At 39.9% G+C, this 16,179-nt stretch overlaps 1 protein-coding gene across 4 annotated transcripts in view; it reads right to left on the bottom strand.

The window, feature by feature from the left end:
• ark2n (arkadia (rnf111) N-terminal like PKA signaling regulator 2n) overlaps positions 1 to 16,179 on the bottom strand; it is a 108,748-nt gene that overhangs the window by 36,422 nt on the left and 56,147 nt on the right. Inside the window, exon 3 of one of the 4 annotated variants that reach the window (XM_080203817.1) lies at positions 10,548 to 12,707. The exons of the other annotated variants lie outside the window; for them this stretch is intronic. Within the exon in view, the coding sequence (XP_080059943.1) occupies positions 12,247 to 12,707 (461 nt within the window). The 3' untranslated portion in view covers positions 10,548 to 12,246. Of the gene's footprint in view, positions 1 to 10,547; positions 12,708 to 16,179 lie in introns of those variants that run through there. 4 annotated transcript variants of the gene reach the window in all.

Genomic DNA, 16,179 nt, shown 5'->3' with positions numbered 1-16,179 from the left:
GAAAGGGTAACCAAGAAGGTAGATGAGGGCAGCGCAGTTGATGTTGTCTACGTGGACTTTAGCGAGGCCTTTGACAAGGTACCACATGGGAGGTTGTTGCATTAGGTTAAATCTCACAGGATCCAGGGTGAGTTATCTAAATGGATATAAAATTGGCTTGATGACAGGAGCCAGGGGTGGTTGTAGAGAGTTGTTTTTCAAACTGTGACCAGCAGTGTGCCTCAGGGATCAGTGCTGGGCCCACTGTTATTTGTCATTTATATTAATGATTTGGATGAAAATATAGGGGGGCATCGTTAGTAAGTTTGCAGACGACACCAAGATTGGTGCCACGGTGGACAGTGAGGAAGGTTATCTCCAATTGCAGCGGGATCTTGATCAATTGGGCCAGTGGATTGACAAATGGCAGATGGAGTTTAATTTAGACAAATGCGAGGTGATGGATTTTGGTAGATTGAACTGGGGCAAGACTTACTCAGTTTTTGGTAGGGCACTGGGGAGAGTTACAGAATAAAGGAATCTAGGGTACATGTTCACAGCTCCTTGAAAGTGGAGTCATAGGTGGACAGAGTGGTGAAGAAGGCATTTGGCATGCTTGGTTTCATTGGTCAGAATATTGAATACAGGAGTTGGAATATCTTGTTGAAGTTGTACAAACATTGGTAAGGCCACACTTGGAATACTGTGTGCAATTCTGGTCACCCTACTATAGAAAGGAGATTATTAAAGTGGAAAGAATGCAGAAAAGATTTACTAGGATGCTACCAGGACTTGATGGATTGAGTTATAAGGAGAGGCTGAATAGACTGGGACTTTTTTCTCTGGAGCGTAGGAGGGTGAGGGATGACCTTAGAGAGGTCTATAAAATAATGAGGAGCACAGACAACATAGATAGTTAGTATCTTTTCCCAAAGATAGGGGAGTCTAAAACTAGAGGGCATAGATTTAAGGTGAGAGGGGAGAGATACAAAAGTGTCCAGAGGAGCAATTTTTTTTCACAGAGTGGTGTGTGGAACAAGCTACCAGAAGTAGTAGTAGAGGCGAGTACAATTTTATCTTTTAAAAAGCATTTAGGTAGTTACATGGGTATGATGGGTACAGATGGATATGGGCCAAATGCGAGCAATTGGGCTTAGCTTAGGGGTTTAAAAAAATAAGGGCAACATGGACAAGTTGGGCCGAAGAGACCCTTTCCATGCTGTAAACCTCTGTGGCTCTGTATGGATTTTACAAGTTTTCTTTGATAGTACAAATTATACAGGAATCAGCTGCATCACAACTTAAATTTCAGCCCCACCCAAAGTCAAAATTAATAGAAATTATAACCTTGCAAACAATTTCCACTGGAATTTTAATGGTTTAAACAAAGGTTAAGGAGACAAGTGAGGTGCATGAGTACGCAAGTACGTCTTACTTCCTGATTCGGAACATACCAACTGCTATTGCACCAGGCACATTAAAGCACTGCATCCTGCACTCTGGAAACATCAGTACAAATAGAAGGTGAGGAAACTAAAAGGAATTTTATTCTTTCAACAATTTATTTTCATTGAAGTTGCAATATTTTACACTTCTGGATTTTACAGGGTTTTTGGCAATAAAGTACATGGCAAACAATACCGTTACTTAACATAGGTGAGGTGTTGCAACAGCAATTCCTTAGGAAGTAAAGGTGGACACAAACAACAATCCTGGATGTCAGTTACTGAGATCCACTACATTATCTTGCAATGGTGCTGAAAGCACACAGGCCTTCGTTTATAACAAAATGAGGATGGATTATAACTTGTTTACTCTATTTTACATTTTGCAAACTATGAACAAGGGAAGTGCTATCCTAAACAATGTATTATCACTGGCTATGCTATAAGACTACTTTTGCGATGGAAGTGATGATGAAGCAAGAATGTTAATCTAAACCAATTAGTGACTCATTAAAATGTGGATAAAAATTTGTAGTTTTTCTGGTCTTTAAATATTAAAGACCAGCAAATATTGTAGCGATTTCAAAAAATCACCCCAGATTGGAATTAAACCAATGCTGCTTAAGTGAACTGAATTTTCATTTAAATAAGGGACATCCTTAACTTACAGAAGCAACCTGAGATTTAAGTAACATAGACCATAATTTAGGGTTAAGAAGGCAGCAATCTATAAATCAAAATCAACTAAAATCTTACTTGAAAGGCTTGCACTTAGATAGAAAAAATGTTTCCAGATGACTATCATAGGGTCTCAAAAGAATAATAATCCATTACAGCTAAGTTAGTTGTTTAAAAAAAACACTAACCTACAACTTGGGGAGTAGTTTTAAATAAGTGAATCATCTTGATATAAAATTAGAAAGAGAGGTGAGGAGACGGAAAATAAAAATAAAAGGCAGCACCTCTACTTCAAACATTTTTGTTTAGGGAAGGTGAATATCCTGATGGAATTTTCATTGTAATAACAAAATATGTAATTGCACAATAATGCATCTCAATGCAATTTTAAACTGCAGAATTTTCTGTGGAAGCGCAGATGTATGGGTGACTAAAAGTGGTGGTTCAGTCCTCCATAATGTACATAAGAGGCAGAGAATATAAAATAAATCAGATAATACTGAATGTGGACAAGAAGTCAGATGAGACTACTAATAGAATATTTTGTAAAGTTTGAGTCACCATTGTAGGAAGGATGTTTAAGAGAATTAACAGCAGGGTGGATTCATGAGGGCCATATAGGAGAGGAGGAATTTGAGAAGTTAAAGGCATCTTTTACTGGAGTTCATAAAGGTGCAAACTCTTGATAAGAGCATTGGGCTGTTTCAAAAGTCTGTAATGAAAAGGCAATAATTCGAGATAAAGAATTAAAAGAGAAGCTCCAACAAAAGGAATGGGTTCGAATTTATGGGGCATTGGCACCAGTATTGGGGTAGGTGGGACTTGTTCGGGCGGGATGGGGTTGGTCTGAATCGTGCTGGGACCAGAGTGTTGGCGAATCGAGTAAAGAGGACTGTAGACAGGGCTTTAAACTAATTAGGGGGGGGGAGGGTGCGAGGGTAGGTGACGCTACGAGGTCTAAAGTTAAGGATAGGGTACAGGTAAGGGAAGAGGCCGAGGATGTCCCAATTGGTGGCGTTACGGCAAATAGGGTCCAGGTGAAGGCTGGGATGAAAGCGCTTTATCTGAATGCACGAAGCATTCGGAATAAAGTGGATGAGCTGGTGGCGCAGATCGACACAAATGGATACGATCTGGTGGCCATTACAGAGACGTGGCTGCAAGGTGACAGGGACTGGGAGATGAATGTACAGGGCTATCAAGTGTTTAGGAAGGATAGGCAGGAGGAAAGAGGGGGTGGCGTAGCTCTGCTGATTAAGGATAGTATCAAGGTGGTAGCAAGGGATGATATCGGAGCCAAAGAGCAGAACGTGGAATCGTTGTGGGTGGAGATTAGGAACAGCAAAGGGAGGAAGACGCTGGTGGGTGTCGTCTATAGGCCCCCGAATAATGATCTGGAGGTGGGGCGGGCTGTTAACACGCAAATAAGTGCGGCGTGCAGGAATGGGACGGCAGTAGTTATGGGAGATTTCAATCTGCATATTGATTGGTCGACCCATGTTGGACGAGGTGGGCTCGAGGAGGAGTTCTTGGAATGCTGCCGGGATAATTTCCTTGAACAGTGTGTGTTGGAGCCGACGAGGGAGCAAGCTATCTTGGATCTGGTGCTATGTAATGAGGCGGGTAGAATTAGGGACCTTGCGGTGAAGGATCCTCTTGGAGAGAGTGATCATTGTATGGTGGAGTTTCTGGTGCAGATGGAGGAGGAGAAAGTGGGTTCCCGGACACGCGTCCTTTGTTTGAATAGAGGGGAGTATGGTAGGATGAGAGAAGAATTGGCGAATGTGGACTGGGGGAATGTGTTGGAAGGTAGGTCTGCTGAGGAGCAGTGGAGGATCTTTAAGGAGATCTTTCTTGGTGCTCAGCAGAAATTTATTCCGATGGTTAAAAAGGACAGTAGGAAGAGAGGTAATAAGCCGTGGATAACGAAGGAGGTGAAGGAAAGTGTTAAATTAAAAGCGGAGGAATTTAGAGTAGCTAAGAGCAGTGGGCGAGAAGAGGATTGGGAAAGGTTTAAATGTCAACAAAGATTGACAAAGAAGTTGATAAAGGAGGGTAGGAGAAGCTATGAGGCTGGGCTAGCACTTAATATAAAAAAGGATAGCAAGAGTTTTTATAAATATATAAAAAGGAAGAGGCTGGCTAGGGTGAATGTTGGTCCTTTAGAGGATGAGAAAGGGGGCCTAGTGGTAGGGGATGGGGATATGGCGAAGGTCTTGAATAACTTTTTTGTTTCTGTCTTCACGGAGGAGGACGTGAATAATTTGCCGGGTGTTAGCGATGGAAAGGTGGTAGGAATGGAGGGTCTTAATGACATTACTGTTACTAGAGAGGTGGTGCTCGACAGACTGGAGGGGCTGATTGTGGACAAGTCCCCAGGACCGGATGGAATGCATCCGAGGGTTCTGAAAGAAATGGCGGAGGTGATAGTGGATGCCTTGGTGGTTATTTTCCAGATGTCGCTGGATTCCGGGGAAGTGCCGGAAGATTGGAAAACGGCTAATGTTATGCCGTTGTTTAAGAAGGGTGCCAGGCAAAAGGCGGGGAATTATAGGCCGGTTAGTTTAACGTCTGTGGTAGGTAAAATGTTAGAATCCATCATTAAGCAGGAAATTGCGAGGCATCTTGAAGGGAATTGCTTGATAGGGCGGACGCAACACGGTTTCATTAAAGGGAAGTCGTGTCTGACAAATTTACTGGAGTTCTATGAGGATGTGTCTAGGGCAGTGGATAGAGGAGAGCCGGTGGATGTGGTCTTTCTGGATTTTCAGAAGGCGTTTGACAAGGTACCTCACAAGAGGTTATTGCAGAAGGTCAGGGGACATGGAGTTGGGGGTAGGGTGTTAGCGTGGATAGAGGATTGGTTGTCAAATAGGAGGCAGAGAGTGGGGGTCAATGGGTGCTATTCGGATTGGCGGATGGTGACTAGTGGGGTGCCCCAGGGGTCGGTGCTGGGGCCTCAGCTATTTACCATTTATATAGATGATCTGGAGGAGGGAACCGAGTGCAGGGTGTCGAAATTTGCTGATGACACCAAGATTGGGGGAACGGCAAATTGCACGGAGGGTGTGGAGAGTCTGCAGAAGGATCTAGATAGGCTGGGCGAATGGGCCAGGAAATGGCAAATGGAATTTAATGTTGGCAAGTGTGAGGTGGTCCACTTTGGTAGGAAGAATGGTAGGAAGGACTATTACTTACGTGGCGAAAAACTGCAGCAGGCGACGGTGCAGAGGGACCTCGGGGTCCTTGTGCATGAATCGCAAAAACCCAGCTTGCAGGTGCAGCAGGTGGTCAGGAAGGCGAATGGGATGCTGGCCTTCATAGCGAGGGGGATTGAATATAAAAGTAGGGAGGTCTTGCTGCAGCTGTATAGGGCATTGGTGAGGCCGCAGCTGGAGTACTGTGTGCAGTTTTGGGCGCCGCACCTGCGCAAGGATATTTTGGCCCTGGAGGGAGTGCAGAGGAGGTTTACTAGGCTGATACCAGAGTTGAGGGGATTGAGCTATGAGGAGAGGCTGGATAAACTAGGCTTGTACTCGTTAGAGTTTAGAAGAATGAGGGGAGGTCTCATTGAGACGTATAAGATGATGAATGGGATGGATAGGATAGAGGTGGAGAGACTCTTCCCGCTCAAAAAAGACAGTAGGACTAGGGGGCACAGCCTCAAGATAAAGGGGAGGCGGTTTAGAACGGAGTTGAGGAGGAACTTCTTCACTCAAAGGGTGGTGAATCTCTGGAATTCTCTGCCCGTTGAAGTGGTGGAGGCTGCCTCGCTAAATATTTTTAAGAAGCGGGTTGATGGGTTTTTGATAAGAGAAGGGATTAAGGGTTATGGGGAGAGGGCGGGAAAGTGGAACTGAGCCACGACAGATCAGCCATGATCTTATTGAATGGCGGGGCAGGCTCGAAGGGCTAGATGGCCTACTCCTGCTCCTATTTCTTATGTTCTTATGTTCTTATGTTCTTAAAATGAATACAGGAGAGTGATGAAAATGTGCAGTTCTCTGCCAGAACCAGTTGCTGACAGGTGTATTAATTTTACTGTGAAGAAATTAGATATTCGCCTGAAAAATATCAAGTATGAGAAGCAAGTAGGAAGGTTAAATGAGTCTAGGTGGCGCATGCAGAAACTAAAAAAAAAACAAATTTAAGTAGCTATACTTAAATTCTCAGACTACATTAAAAAACATTTCCACAAAAAACTGTGCTTCTTTATAGATGCTTATTTGCACGTTTCTGAAAACAGTATCCTATTCCTCTACCCGGTGTTGCATAATGCCATTTGATAGTTAATAATTCACACATATGGAAGGCAATACTGCTAGTTTTAAGATTCACTCCTTCTTGAACCCTATTAAAGATTCAGCAAGTTTAACAAGTGAGTAGTTAAGCTAAAGTGAGTAGTTGAGCTGCGGTAAAACTTGCCTTTAAACTCCTTAGTACAGAGGAACATTGGTCAGGGTGTCACTGCTGATTATTCAGAAACCCTTTGAGGTTAAGAACAGGTTAAATAGCCTAACACTTGGACTACAACTTGCACAAGATTTGACGTTTTGACACTACTGAGGTCTTTTTTCTCTTGTGTCTGAAGTTAGTGACTTCTTTAAATATTGAAAGCTGTAATAACAATGACACTCAACTTTAAGGCAAAACAACTGGTTGATACATCGTGTCTGAGTGTGGATCAAATCTGTAAAAAGACAGTTTTGCATCTTCGACCACATATTTATGTAACAGTAAGATTTATTTCACAATAATGATTAGCTAAACTAATGATGTTCTCAATTTTATTTCTAATTCAGAAACAACCCTTCCTCCTGAGAAGTGTCTCAACAAGTTATGATGTAGAAATGTAGCCACGACCTTACTGAACTTCTGCTCCTATTTGTAAGGAGTTTCATGAGATACCAAAACTCTCTGCTTAAAAGACAAGCAAAAAAACCTCTCAAATTTTTTTGTTACATACGGAATTGAAAGCTTTGGAAGTTTACAATGAAGACTGTTAAAATGCAAACAAAAAAATGCACGAGTTTAAATCACTCTCTTAAAATGTAAATCACAGGATCTGGTATTTGTGTCCACCTCTCGTACAGAGTTAATTGTTTTCAAAGCAAACTGCACTGTAATTATTGTCCACAACTAGTGTCTACAGATGTTGCGTTCCAGTGCAGGTAGCAGCTTCAGGAACAGAGTAAAGAGATGAAACCCCACCTCCACTGATCTATGAGTTTTTTTTCAAAATCTGCTCAAGAATATCATCTTTGGAGTTACTTTACATTCATCATTATAATGAGCCACAGATTTCAGAGACTGATTTAATCGCTAACATGCTGGTAAATCCACAAGACCAAATAAGAGGAAGCACAAAACTTAAAACAATTCTTGGAGAAGGGGACAGAGGAGAATACATCTCAATCTACGACTTTCCTTATAACACAAACTTTCATATGAGGTGGCACTTTTCAGGGAGCATAATGTTACAGCATATCACACCATAACAAAATCATACAGAACGAATAAGCAGGTGCTGTATTGTGACTTTCCAATTGTATTGTGGCAAGTAGAGAAAGGGAGAAGATATCAAAAACTCTCTCTCCCCACTCGGGAGTGTAACAGCTAAAAAAAATTTTGCATCTTATGTTAAGCATTAGGAAGTGCTTCAACTCAAACTAACAGGGACTGGGTTGTAAATAACCAACCATGCCAATTAAGGATATTGTTACAATTTTTAAAATTAAACATAGCAGAAATCATTGGAGATTTGCTTTTCTCTTCCATTCATCCCAACCCCACAAAAAACCAAATCCAGCAGCTATCTTTTTGCATTGATCTGTCTACTTTGATAGCTAGCAACAAGGAGCAAAAGAAAACAATTGCAGAAAACAGTGACGTCCAAACTATAAAGAACAATTGGAGGATTAGCACACCGCTTTTGGCACATTAAGTAGCCAGCTAGCCACTATCAGAGGCATGGCCACTCTGGGGGCCTAGGAGAACAAGGGCCCCGACCACGAAAAGGCCATGGAACCAAATTTAGTTATAATTCAATTCAGGCACACCACTGACAGATAAGTTTAAGATCAGTTTTAACAGCCGTCAAATCAGGGATATAGATCAATAGTTAAGAAGTACCTGTCCTTCCTCCATCACTGTAACTGAATTGTTGACATTTTATTACATATACATATATGAAATGTCGTAACAGGTTTCTCCCCTAAAATGTACACATTCAATTTGTTCCAGAGGATGAACATCAGAAAAATTGCCTGTGAAATAATTTGACATGGATGTTTTGATGAATATCCTTTAATTCCATAAAAAAGTTCCAATTCTGTAAAAATATCTAAAGCAACAACATATTGAAATACTTAGTCATGTGGATACCTCCACATTTTGCGTGGGGGAGAAAGGCAGTTGGAGTGGTTTCTTTTAAACTGTTCAACTTTAATACAAGACCTTAAGTTTAACTATCCGTAATACTGTATGAAGTCAAAACTACAGGAGAATTTCTGGCGATGGAAAAGACTACTGGTGGCAGTCACATAAATGTTGGAGAAACACGGGATGGCATACAAAGCATTTAAGTTAAACAGCAGTTTGAGAAGTCACCAGCAAACACTCTCACTGATTGAACAGCAAAAACCAAAGGACCACAAAATAGCTCCATGTCACAAAGCTGTTCCTGTGAATTTTAGGAATAGCTGATATCCAGTATCATGGAACACAGGCAGGGAAATTTAGAAGGCTGAGCAACCTCACAAAATTAAATTCACAAAATTAGGAGTACAACTTAAGTTTTCAGAAAACTACCTCTTCCTTCCTGAATTTGCAGATTTACAAATTCTTCCAAATAACCCACCTGAACTCACTCATAGGACATGTCTTGCATCTGATGGAAAGGCAAGCAATATTAATTTTTCATCACAATATCAGGCAGCTTCCTTTCCTTCATCTTTTCTCAACATGGTGGAAAAAGCTAACAGTAGTCAAGGCTATATTGCATCCCTGAAATCCATCTGCACTGATGCTTCTACATTAATGTATATTAATTATTATGTATTGCCCATTTCAGCTGTATTTTTATTTTAATTTAAATCTAAGAATGGCCCAATGGGAGGATTTTTTTTCCCCTAGTTTGAACTTTGGTTTATCAGCACATGCAATGGATAAACTAAAGCAGTTGGCTATGCGGTCATTTTGTATAAACTACAGAAATACTGAACTTCAAGTTATTTTAGTAAGTGTATTTGAAGATTTGAATTTGGACATGCCTTGTGTTACTTTAAAGAAAAAACTCATTTTTGGAAGTTCCATGCTTTCACTGATATGCTAAATGTAACTAAACCTAAACTTCATTTATCTAAATTGCAATTATTTAAAAAATGGCACACATTCATGAAAGGCTCATTGACAGAAGGGTAAAACTCACATACAAACATTTTGTAATGCCCCTGACACTAGTATAGTCTAATACTGAGAACCTACTATATTAATATGGCCATTTCACTAGGAGTGTGGTGGTCTAAAATATTTTTAACATTGAAAAATTTTATCCCTCATCCCTACAACCAATTTGTATTTCTTTGCAAATTCCTTCCCTCTGCTCCTGAAACTACAACTCATACTAGAATAGATGTCCTCAGGCAGCCCTTTTCAACTTCACTCAATTGAATATTCTTTATACACGATACTTAAAAGTGAACTTGGCAATGTCAGAAAACATCACAGCTGAGCTGAATCTACCCATACTGGACATTTCAAATATGCATTCCACGAGTCAACAGACAGTATTTCAGGAGCAAGAGCCCTAACTGATCATTCCACCTTCTATAGCTTAGGGTGTGATATTAATTGCAAAACCTGTTATTGCCTGAGCTAAGATCACAAGATAAATACAAATGGTAAAGGCCATTTCGTCTTTTTTAGCCCATTCATCTAGAAAATCCTCCAGGCAAAGCTTCCAACTGTCACTTTAGTAGAACTTATCTCAGGAAAGACCATGGATCAAAAGTTAAGATATTCTTTGCCAATATCATCTTAAACAATTAACTCATTCATTGAGGTATTCAGGGCCATTATATGGAATTTGATCTCTGGGCAAAGTAAGAACTTCTGGATGTTCTATATAACATGTATATTTCTGTCAAGCAATCATTGATTTTGAGATGTCAGTAAAGTATATTACATAAGAAAACTCAAATTTATAATCTGTTTCTCCCAATTATCTTTTAGAACCTCATGTCACAAGCCAAGAAGTTGGAAATCCATAGCTGAATCTGCAATGGGTTTCAGTAAGCAAAAGCTTTATAATTATTTAATCCCCCCTTTAACGACATCCAGATTTATTTATTCACATTTGAAGTGAATAACTTGGTCTACCAGGATCATTTGTATTTCTGATTTTAGATTATCTAAAACTGAAAATTAATGCAAATATTTGATCAATTTAAAATATATTTCTGAAAGTGTAATGAGAGGTTACTGACCTGAAATGTTAACTGCTCCTCACTGCATTGATGCTACATGACTACCAGGATTTTCAGATTTTACTTCAAATTTCCAGTGTCCATAAATCTTGTTTTTTTTTTTAAACTGCATTTCAATTGTGTTGAAACGATTTCATAAATTTCCTGACTGTTTACCGATATCCAAGTCCAGGAAAGGACATGGACCCCAACATTGAGAAACCATCTAACCAATTTGTTCAAGACAGTGGAGGTGGGGGTTTAACTAAATATGGCTTGCACTTGCAGACTAGTGAGTCAATTCAAAAACTTGATTTATTCTGATCAGTTGGCTGAGGGGGGGATAATCTATGATGTCCCATATTCAATATAGGTTAGAACAACATTAGCAGGAAAATTATATAATTGTCCAAGTAAAGTGCCAGTTCAACACAACAGGACACTTTGATTGTTTAAGATGCAGCAACATATTATGAACATTGATTGGGTCAATGTATTCTAAACCTGAGAGAAACATGTCGAATGCTAGGTTTCAACAACTATACACAAATTAATGTCATGTCATTAGACAAAACACAATATAGCAGTACTATAGTGTAACATTTACCACTGGCTTAATGCCTTGAAAATAATCACTCTGTTGGTATAACCCAAAAAGGTTAATTTCAGATTCTGAATTGATCAATTTTCAATTCTTGTTGGTTACTGTGAGACTGCAGTCAGTCAGTGCCCTGTGCCAAACAAGGAATTGCAATAATGTGCAGTGGCTTTAGTGGAAATGCAATTTAGATGAAAATAAAGAAATACATAATATCACTGGAGTTAAGAGGCAGAGACTTCAGAGGCTTTGTCTATCCATTATCTATACTGAAAATAGTAAAGGAAGGAAAAAACTGGAATTTTATTTTAAACATGCTTCAAACTTATATCTCTACTTTCAGTTCTTACCTAGTGTCAGGCATAAAGCAGGTTTCTATAGTATCAAAAACTAGTGAGTTTTTTTTGGAGTGCAAGGGCAGAGGAGGGAGAGAAACAGAAAAAATGTGCAAGTTTAAATGGAAAGGAGGAGGAGTCAGGTAAGAAATGTACTGGGTGAAGAAGATAAAGAAGAAAGGGAGTCATTTTGTAAAATGCAAAGATGAGGCATCAGCAACTGCAATTTTTGGCAAGCATTCTCCATCTCATTATCTTGGTAGAGTATGATGGTGATTACTGGGTTTTCATTGGTCACTGCATGCAAGTTAGGATAGTTTCATATGTGCAAGATCAGAACCTTATGGGGGGGCACCAATCCGAAATATAATTTTATTAACCTAATAAGTAACTTGAAATTGTAAAAGAAGTTTCTGTTCAACTGTTAGTAACTTGGACAATTAAAAATTATAATGTTGATTAATTGAGCAGTTACACTGAGCAAAGTCTTTGTACCTTGCAATGTGACCAAATGTAAAATCAGAGGTAGGTTGTTATAGTTATCATGGTGACTTGTGGCTTTAAAATTTTGTATTTCAAGCAGTCATTCTAAGATTAACAACCTGGCCACTGAAGTTCCGGCATTGTGTACAAAAACTGCTTGCTGCCCATGTATGATGTTTAGAAATCTAAGTAGTTAAAAGATCTCCCTTCAAAAACTTTAGTTTGTCTGGGAGCTTAATTGCAAGATTTCAATTTCTAACTGTTTAAAGATTTGAGTGATTGAGATCCTGACCAGAGTTTCCATTCTCCTGAAACCCAGTCGATGGATTGTTGTTGAAAGCCATTTGATATGCTGACAGACCATCAGCGCTTGGATCGATGTTCACATAAGGGTTATATGACAGTTGTGGATTTGAATGATTACTGGACAGATGCATAAATGTGCTGGGTTGATTAGGAGCCGGCACTGGTGTGCCCCTTGTTGGCAGTTTGAGTTCCTGTTGATTCGGTTGTTGTTTTGTGTCCTCATCAGTGTCCAAGCGGGTCAGCTTTTCCATCCACATCCGGAATCTCTCCTCTGTCTGCCGCTGCATCTCCGCAAAACAGTTCATTGCTTCCTCCAGAACATTGCCGATACAGTTCCGCTCCCATGAGATTCCACTGTCCAGTAGTCCGGCCATTTGAGCAGCAGTGCCTGCAGTCCCCTCTGCACGATTGTTGGGAGCTTGAAAGACATTGAGGCCATTTGATAAGAGCGATTACAACACACCCATTTTACCTTTTAAAGAGACAGGATCCCTTTCAGTCAGCCTTATTAAAAAGCAATTCTACATAACAGATTTGTATTATAGCTGTTTTTAAAAGAAATTTACATTCATTTTCCGTCTGTGGACATTTAATTGATAATGACTTGACCTGTTGACAACAAAATATTACTTCTATTTTAGATGCAATACCCACTGAGGAAAAAAAAAATCAATTTTGGAAATAACTATCATTGAAAAATAAAACTGCTTTTTCCATTTGGGGAAGGCTTCTTGTTCCCCTATCAGCTACATCAGCATTCCTTTCAGTCCTCAAAATACTATAATTTTATATATGGCATTAATAAAAATACCAATGGGTTGAGAAAGGAAAGTACAGATTTAATCAACCTCCTTATATATTGTCAAAAGAAATATGGCTTTTTTTTTAAAAAGTTCTAATTTGATTAAATTGAAAGGAAGTGTTAGCCCTTTGCTGAATTTTGTCTCTAATCAATGTTAGCTGCCAGCTTTATTCAGAATAGAGAATCATCAATTTTGTTAAAATGCACTTTACAAAGTGGAATTAACAGATGCAGCACAATCAGACAGGATAAAAAAAGATAAACTATTCATTCATGGAATCTTATTTTTAGTACTCAGTGTAGAAAAAAACAAGACAAGAATTATTTGAAACAAAAACAAGGGACTTTCTAAAGGTTTCATTAGATTTATATCCGAGATATAAAGTATAAGAAATTACTGCAGCCAAAGTTTGGTCATTTCAAAGTTAACTTCAGGTTTCAACGTAGCTCGACAGAAGATGGCAACCTTCCACAGTCACTGAATAGGCACACAAGTTTAAGGAACTAACTGGGACAGGGAAAAAAGTGCTTGATTTTAAAGAGGCGAATGTTGCAAGCAGTTTTAGAAACAAGGTCAAGGTTCTGCCTCAAAGATGGAACAAACTTGATATAGGAGACTTAGCTTATCTTGGCACCAGTGAGAATAAATGGCAAATGACAACACCTTCCGCCACTGCTGATTAGGATGGGAGCGTTTCCCCAACTACTGTAGTCTCCCGCTGCAATCCAAGGTACGCTTTATGACAGGCAATCGCATGGTCCTAGCCACAATGCTTAGGGTCCTATCTCCAGCATCCGCTCTAACTGACACACACACACACACACACACCCCTTTAAATATATTTTGTGCTTTTATTACTATGTTTTGTTATTAAAATCTACACCAAGTTTATTCTCATGGCAATTAATGAAAAATTAACATGGAGTTCAAATCCCTTTCAATTCTCATTTACTACAACATGCTGGATGTTAAAAGTTACTCATTTTGTTTCTAAGTTTCACTGTCACAAATTTACCATTATGGGGTCTTATTCCTATAGTCGGAGCACTTCCTGCATATTTAAAGAGCAGACTTCCAATTTCAGCCAAAGAGATGGTGGTAATGAAGTAAAAGATTGTAAGTATCTTTTTGTAAAATCTAAAGAGCAGACTTCTGGTTACATCTAATCTTCTGCAAAATAATATAGCTTCTTACACAGAACAACCAAAATGTGCCCTCTGATCCACATTCTTATGAAGTGATAAGGCATACCAATCCACCAAGGGGCATAAATTATTAAGCAATAAATCAACTCAAAACAACAAATATACTAGGAATGATAACCTCAAACATTCAGCTCTTTTGCCAATGGACTAGTACAATCCAAATCCAAGCAGAGGATGGTTCAACTCTACGCCAAGGAGAGAACTGCAACAAGGAATTGAGTTCTCTACAATATTGTAACTGAGTAAGCACCAGAAAAGCTGAGAGTATTTTAGCTAAACATTCACCTCTATGCAACTCACATAAAGTGACTGGCCCGGGTGGGATATCCAGACACGTACTCAGATCTTGTGCGGACAGGCTGGCAGGAGCATTCACAGACATCTTTAACCTCTCTTTGTTCTGATCTAAGGTCCCTATCTGCTTCAAGATGATGACCATCATCCTTGTACCAAAGAAAAGCCAGACAGTGTGCTTTCATATCTATTGTCCAGTGGCTCTGACATCAATCATCATGAAGTGTTTTGAAAGGTTAGTCATGGCACACATCAACTTCAGTGTGCCTGACTGCCTGGATCCACAACAGTTTACCTATTGTTCCAACAGTTCCACAGCCAACACCATTTCCCTGGTCCTACACTCAATCCTGGAACACCTGGACAACAAAGACATTTATGTCAAATTTCTTTTTATTGACTACAGCTCAGCCTTCAGCACCACTATTCCAACAAAACTCATCTCCAAACCTCCCTCTGCGACTGGATCTTAGACTTCTCAACTTCTTAACCCACAGACTGCAATCAGTAAGAATAGGTAATGACATCTCCTCCACAATCATCCTCAACACCGGTGCCCCACAAGGCTGTGTCCTCAGCCCTTTATTATACTCCTTATACACTTATGACTGCGTGGCCGAATTCCACTCCTCCTCCATTTTCAAATTCCAGAAGAGAAAATGCTGGAAAATCTTAGTAGGTCTGGCAATCTGCCAGAGCTGCTGAGATTTTCCAGTATTTTCCCTTTTGGTTTCAGATTTCAGCATCCGCAGTAATTTGTTTTTATCCATTTTCAAGTTTGTTAATGACACCACTATACTGAGTCATGCCTCAAACAATGACAAGATGGAGTACAGGAAGGGGAAAGAGAATCTAGCGAAATGGTGCGATGACAATAATCTCTCTCAATGTCGGTAAAAAGAAAGATAGTCGTCGACTTCAGGAAACATAATGGAAGACATGCCCATGTCTACATCAAAAGTGATGAAGTGGAGATGGTCTAGAGCTTCAAGTCTCTAGGTGTCCAAGTCACCAACAGTCTGCCCTGGTCCCTCCAGGCCATACTATAGTTAAGAGAGAGCCCACCAACACCTCTACTTGCTCAGGAGGCTAAGGAGATTTGGCACGTCCATTATGACTCTCACCAACGTTTGCAGATGTACCATAGAAAGCATCCTATCCGGATGCATCACATTTTGGTATGGCTCCTGCTCTGACCAAGACCACAAGGAACTACGAAAAGTTGCCCAGTCCATCACGCAAACTAGCCTCCCATCCACTGACTCCAACCACATTCCCACTGCCTCGGGAAAGCAGCCAGTATAATCAAGGATCCTATGGTCCCCGGACATACTCTCTTTCACTTTCCTCCATTGGGAAAAAGATAAAGGTCTGAGGTCACGCACCAACCGAATAAAGAACAGCTTCTTCCCTGCTGCTATCAGACTTTTGAATGGTCTTATCACATAGAACATAGAACACTACAGCACAAACAGGCCCTTCGGCCCACGAGTTGCGCCGATCACATCAATACCTACCAATCCATAGACCTATCTATAACCCCCAATCCCATTAAATCCCATATACTCATCCAGAAGTCTTTTAAAAG

The sequence above is a fragment of the Carcharhinus amblyrhynchos genome, chromosome 1 (genome assembly GCF_965287045.1).
Source record: "Carcharhinus amblyrhynchos chromosome 1, sCarAmb.v2.hapA, whole genome shotgun sequence".
In the NCBI taxonomy this organism is placed as follows: Eukaryota; Metazoa; Chordata; class Chondrichthyes; order Carcharhiniformes; family Carcharhinidae; genus Carcharhinus; species Carcharhinus amblyrhynchos.
This window is presented reverse-complemented; position numbering and strand designations above follow the sequence as displayed.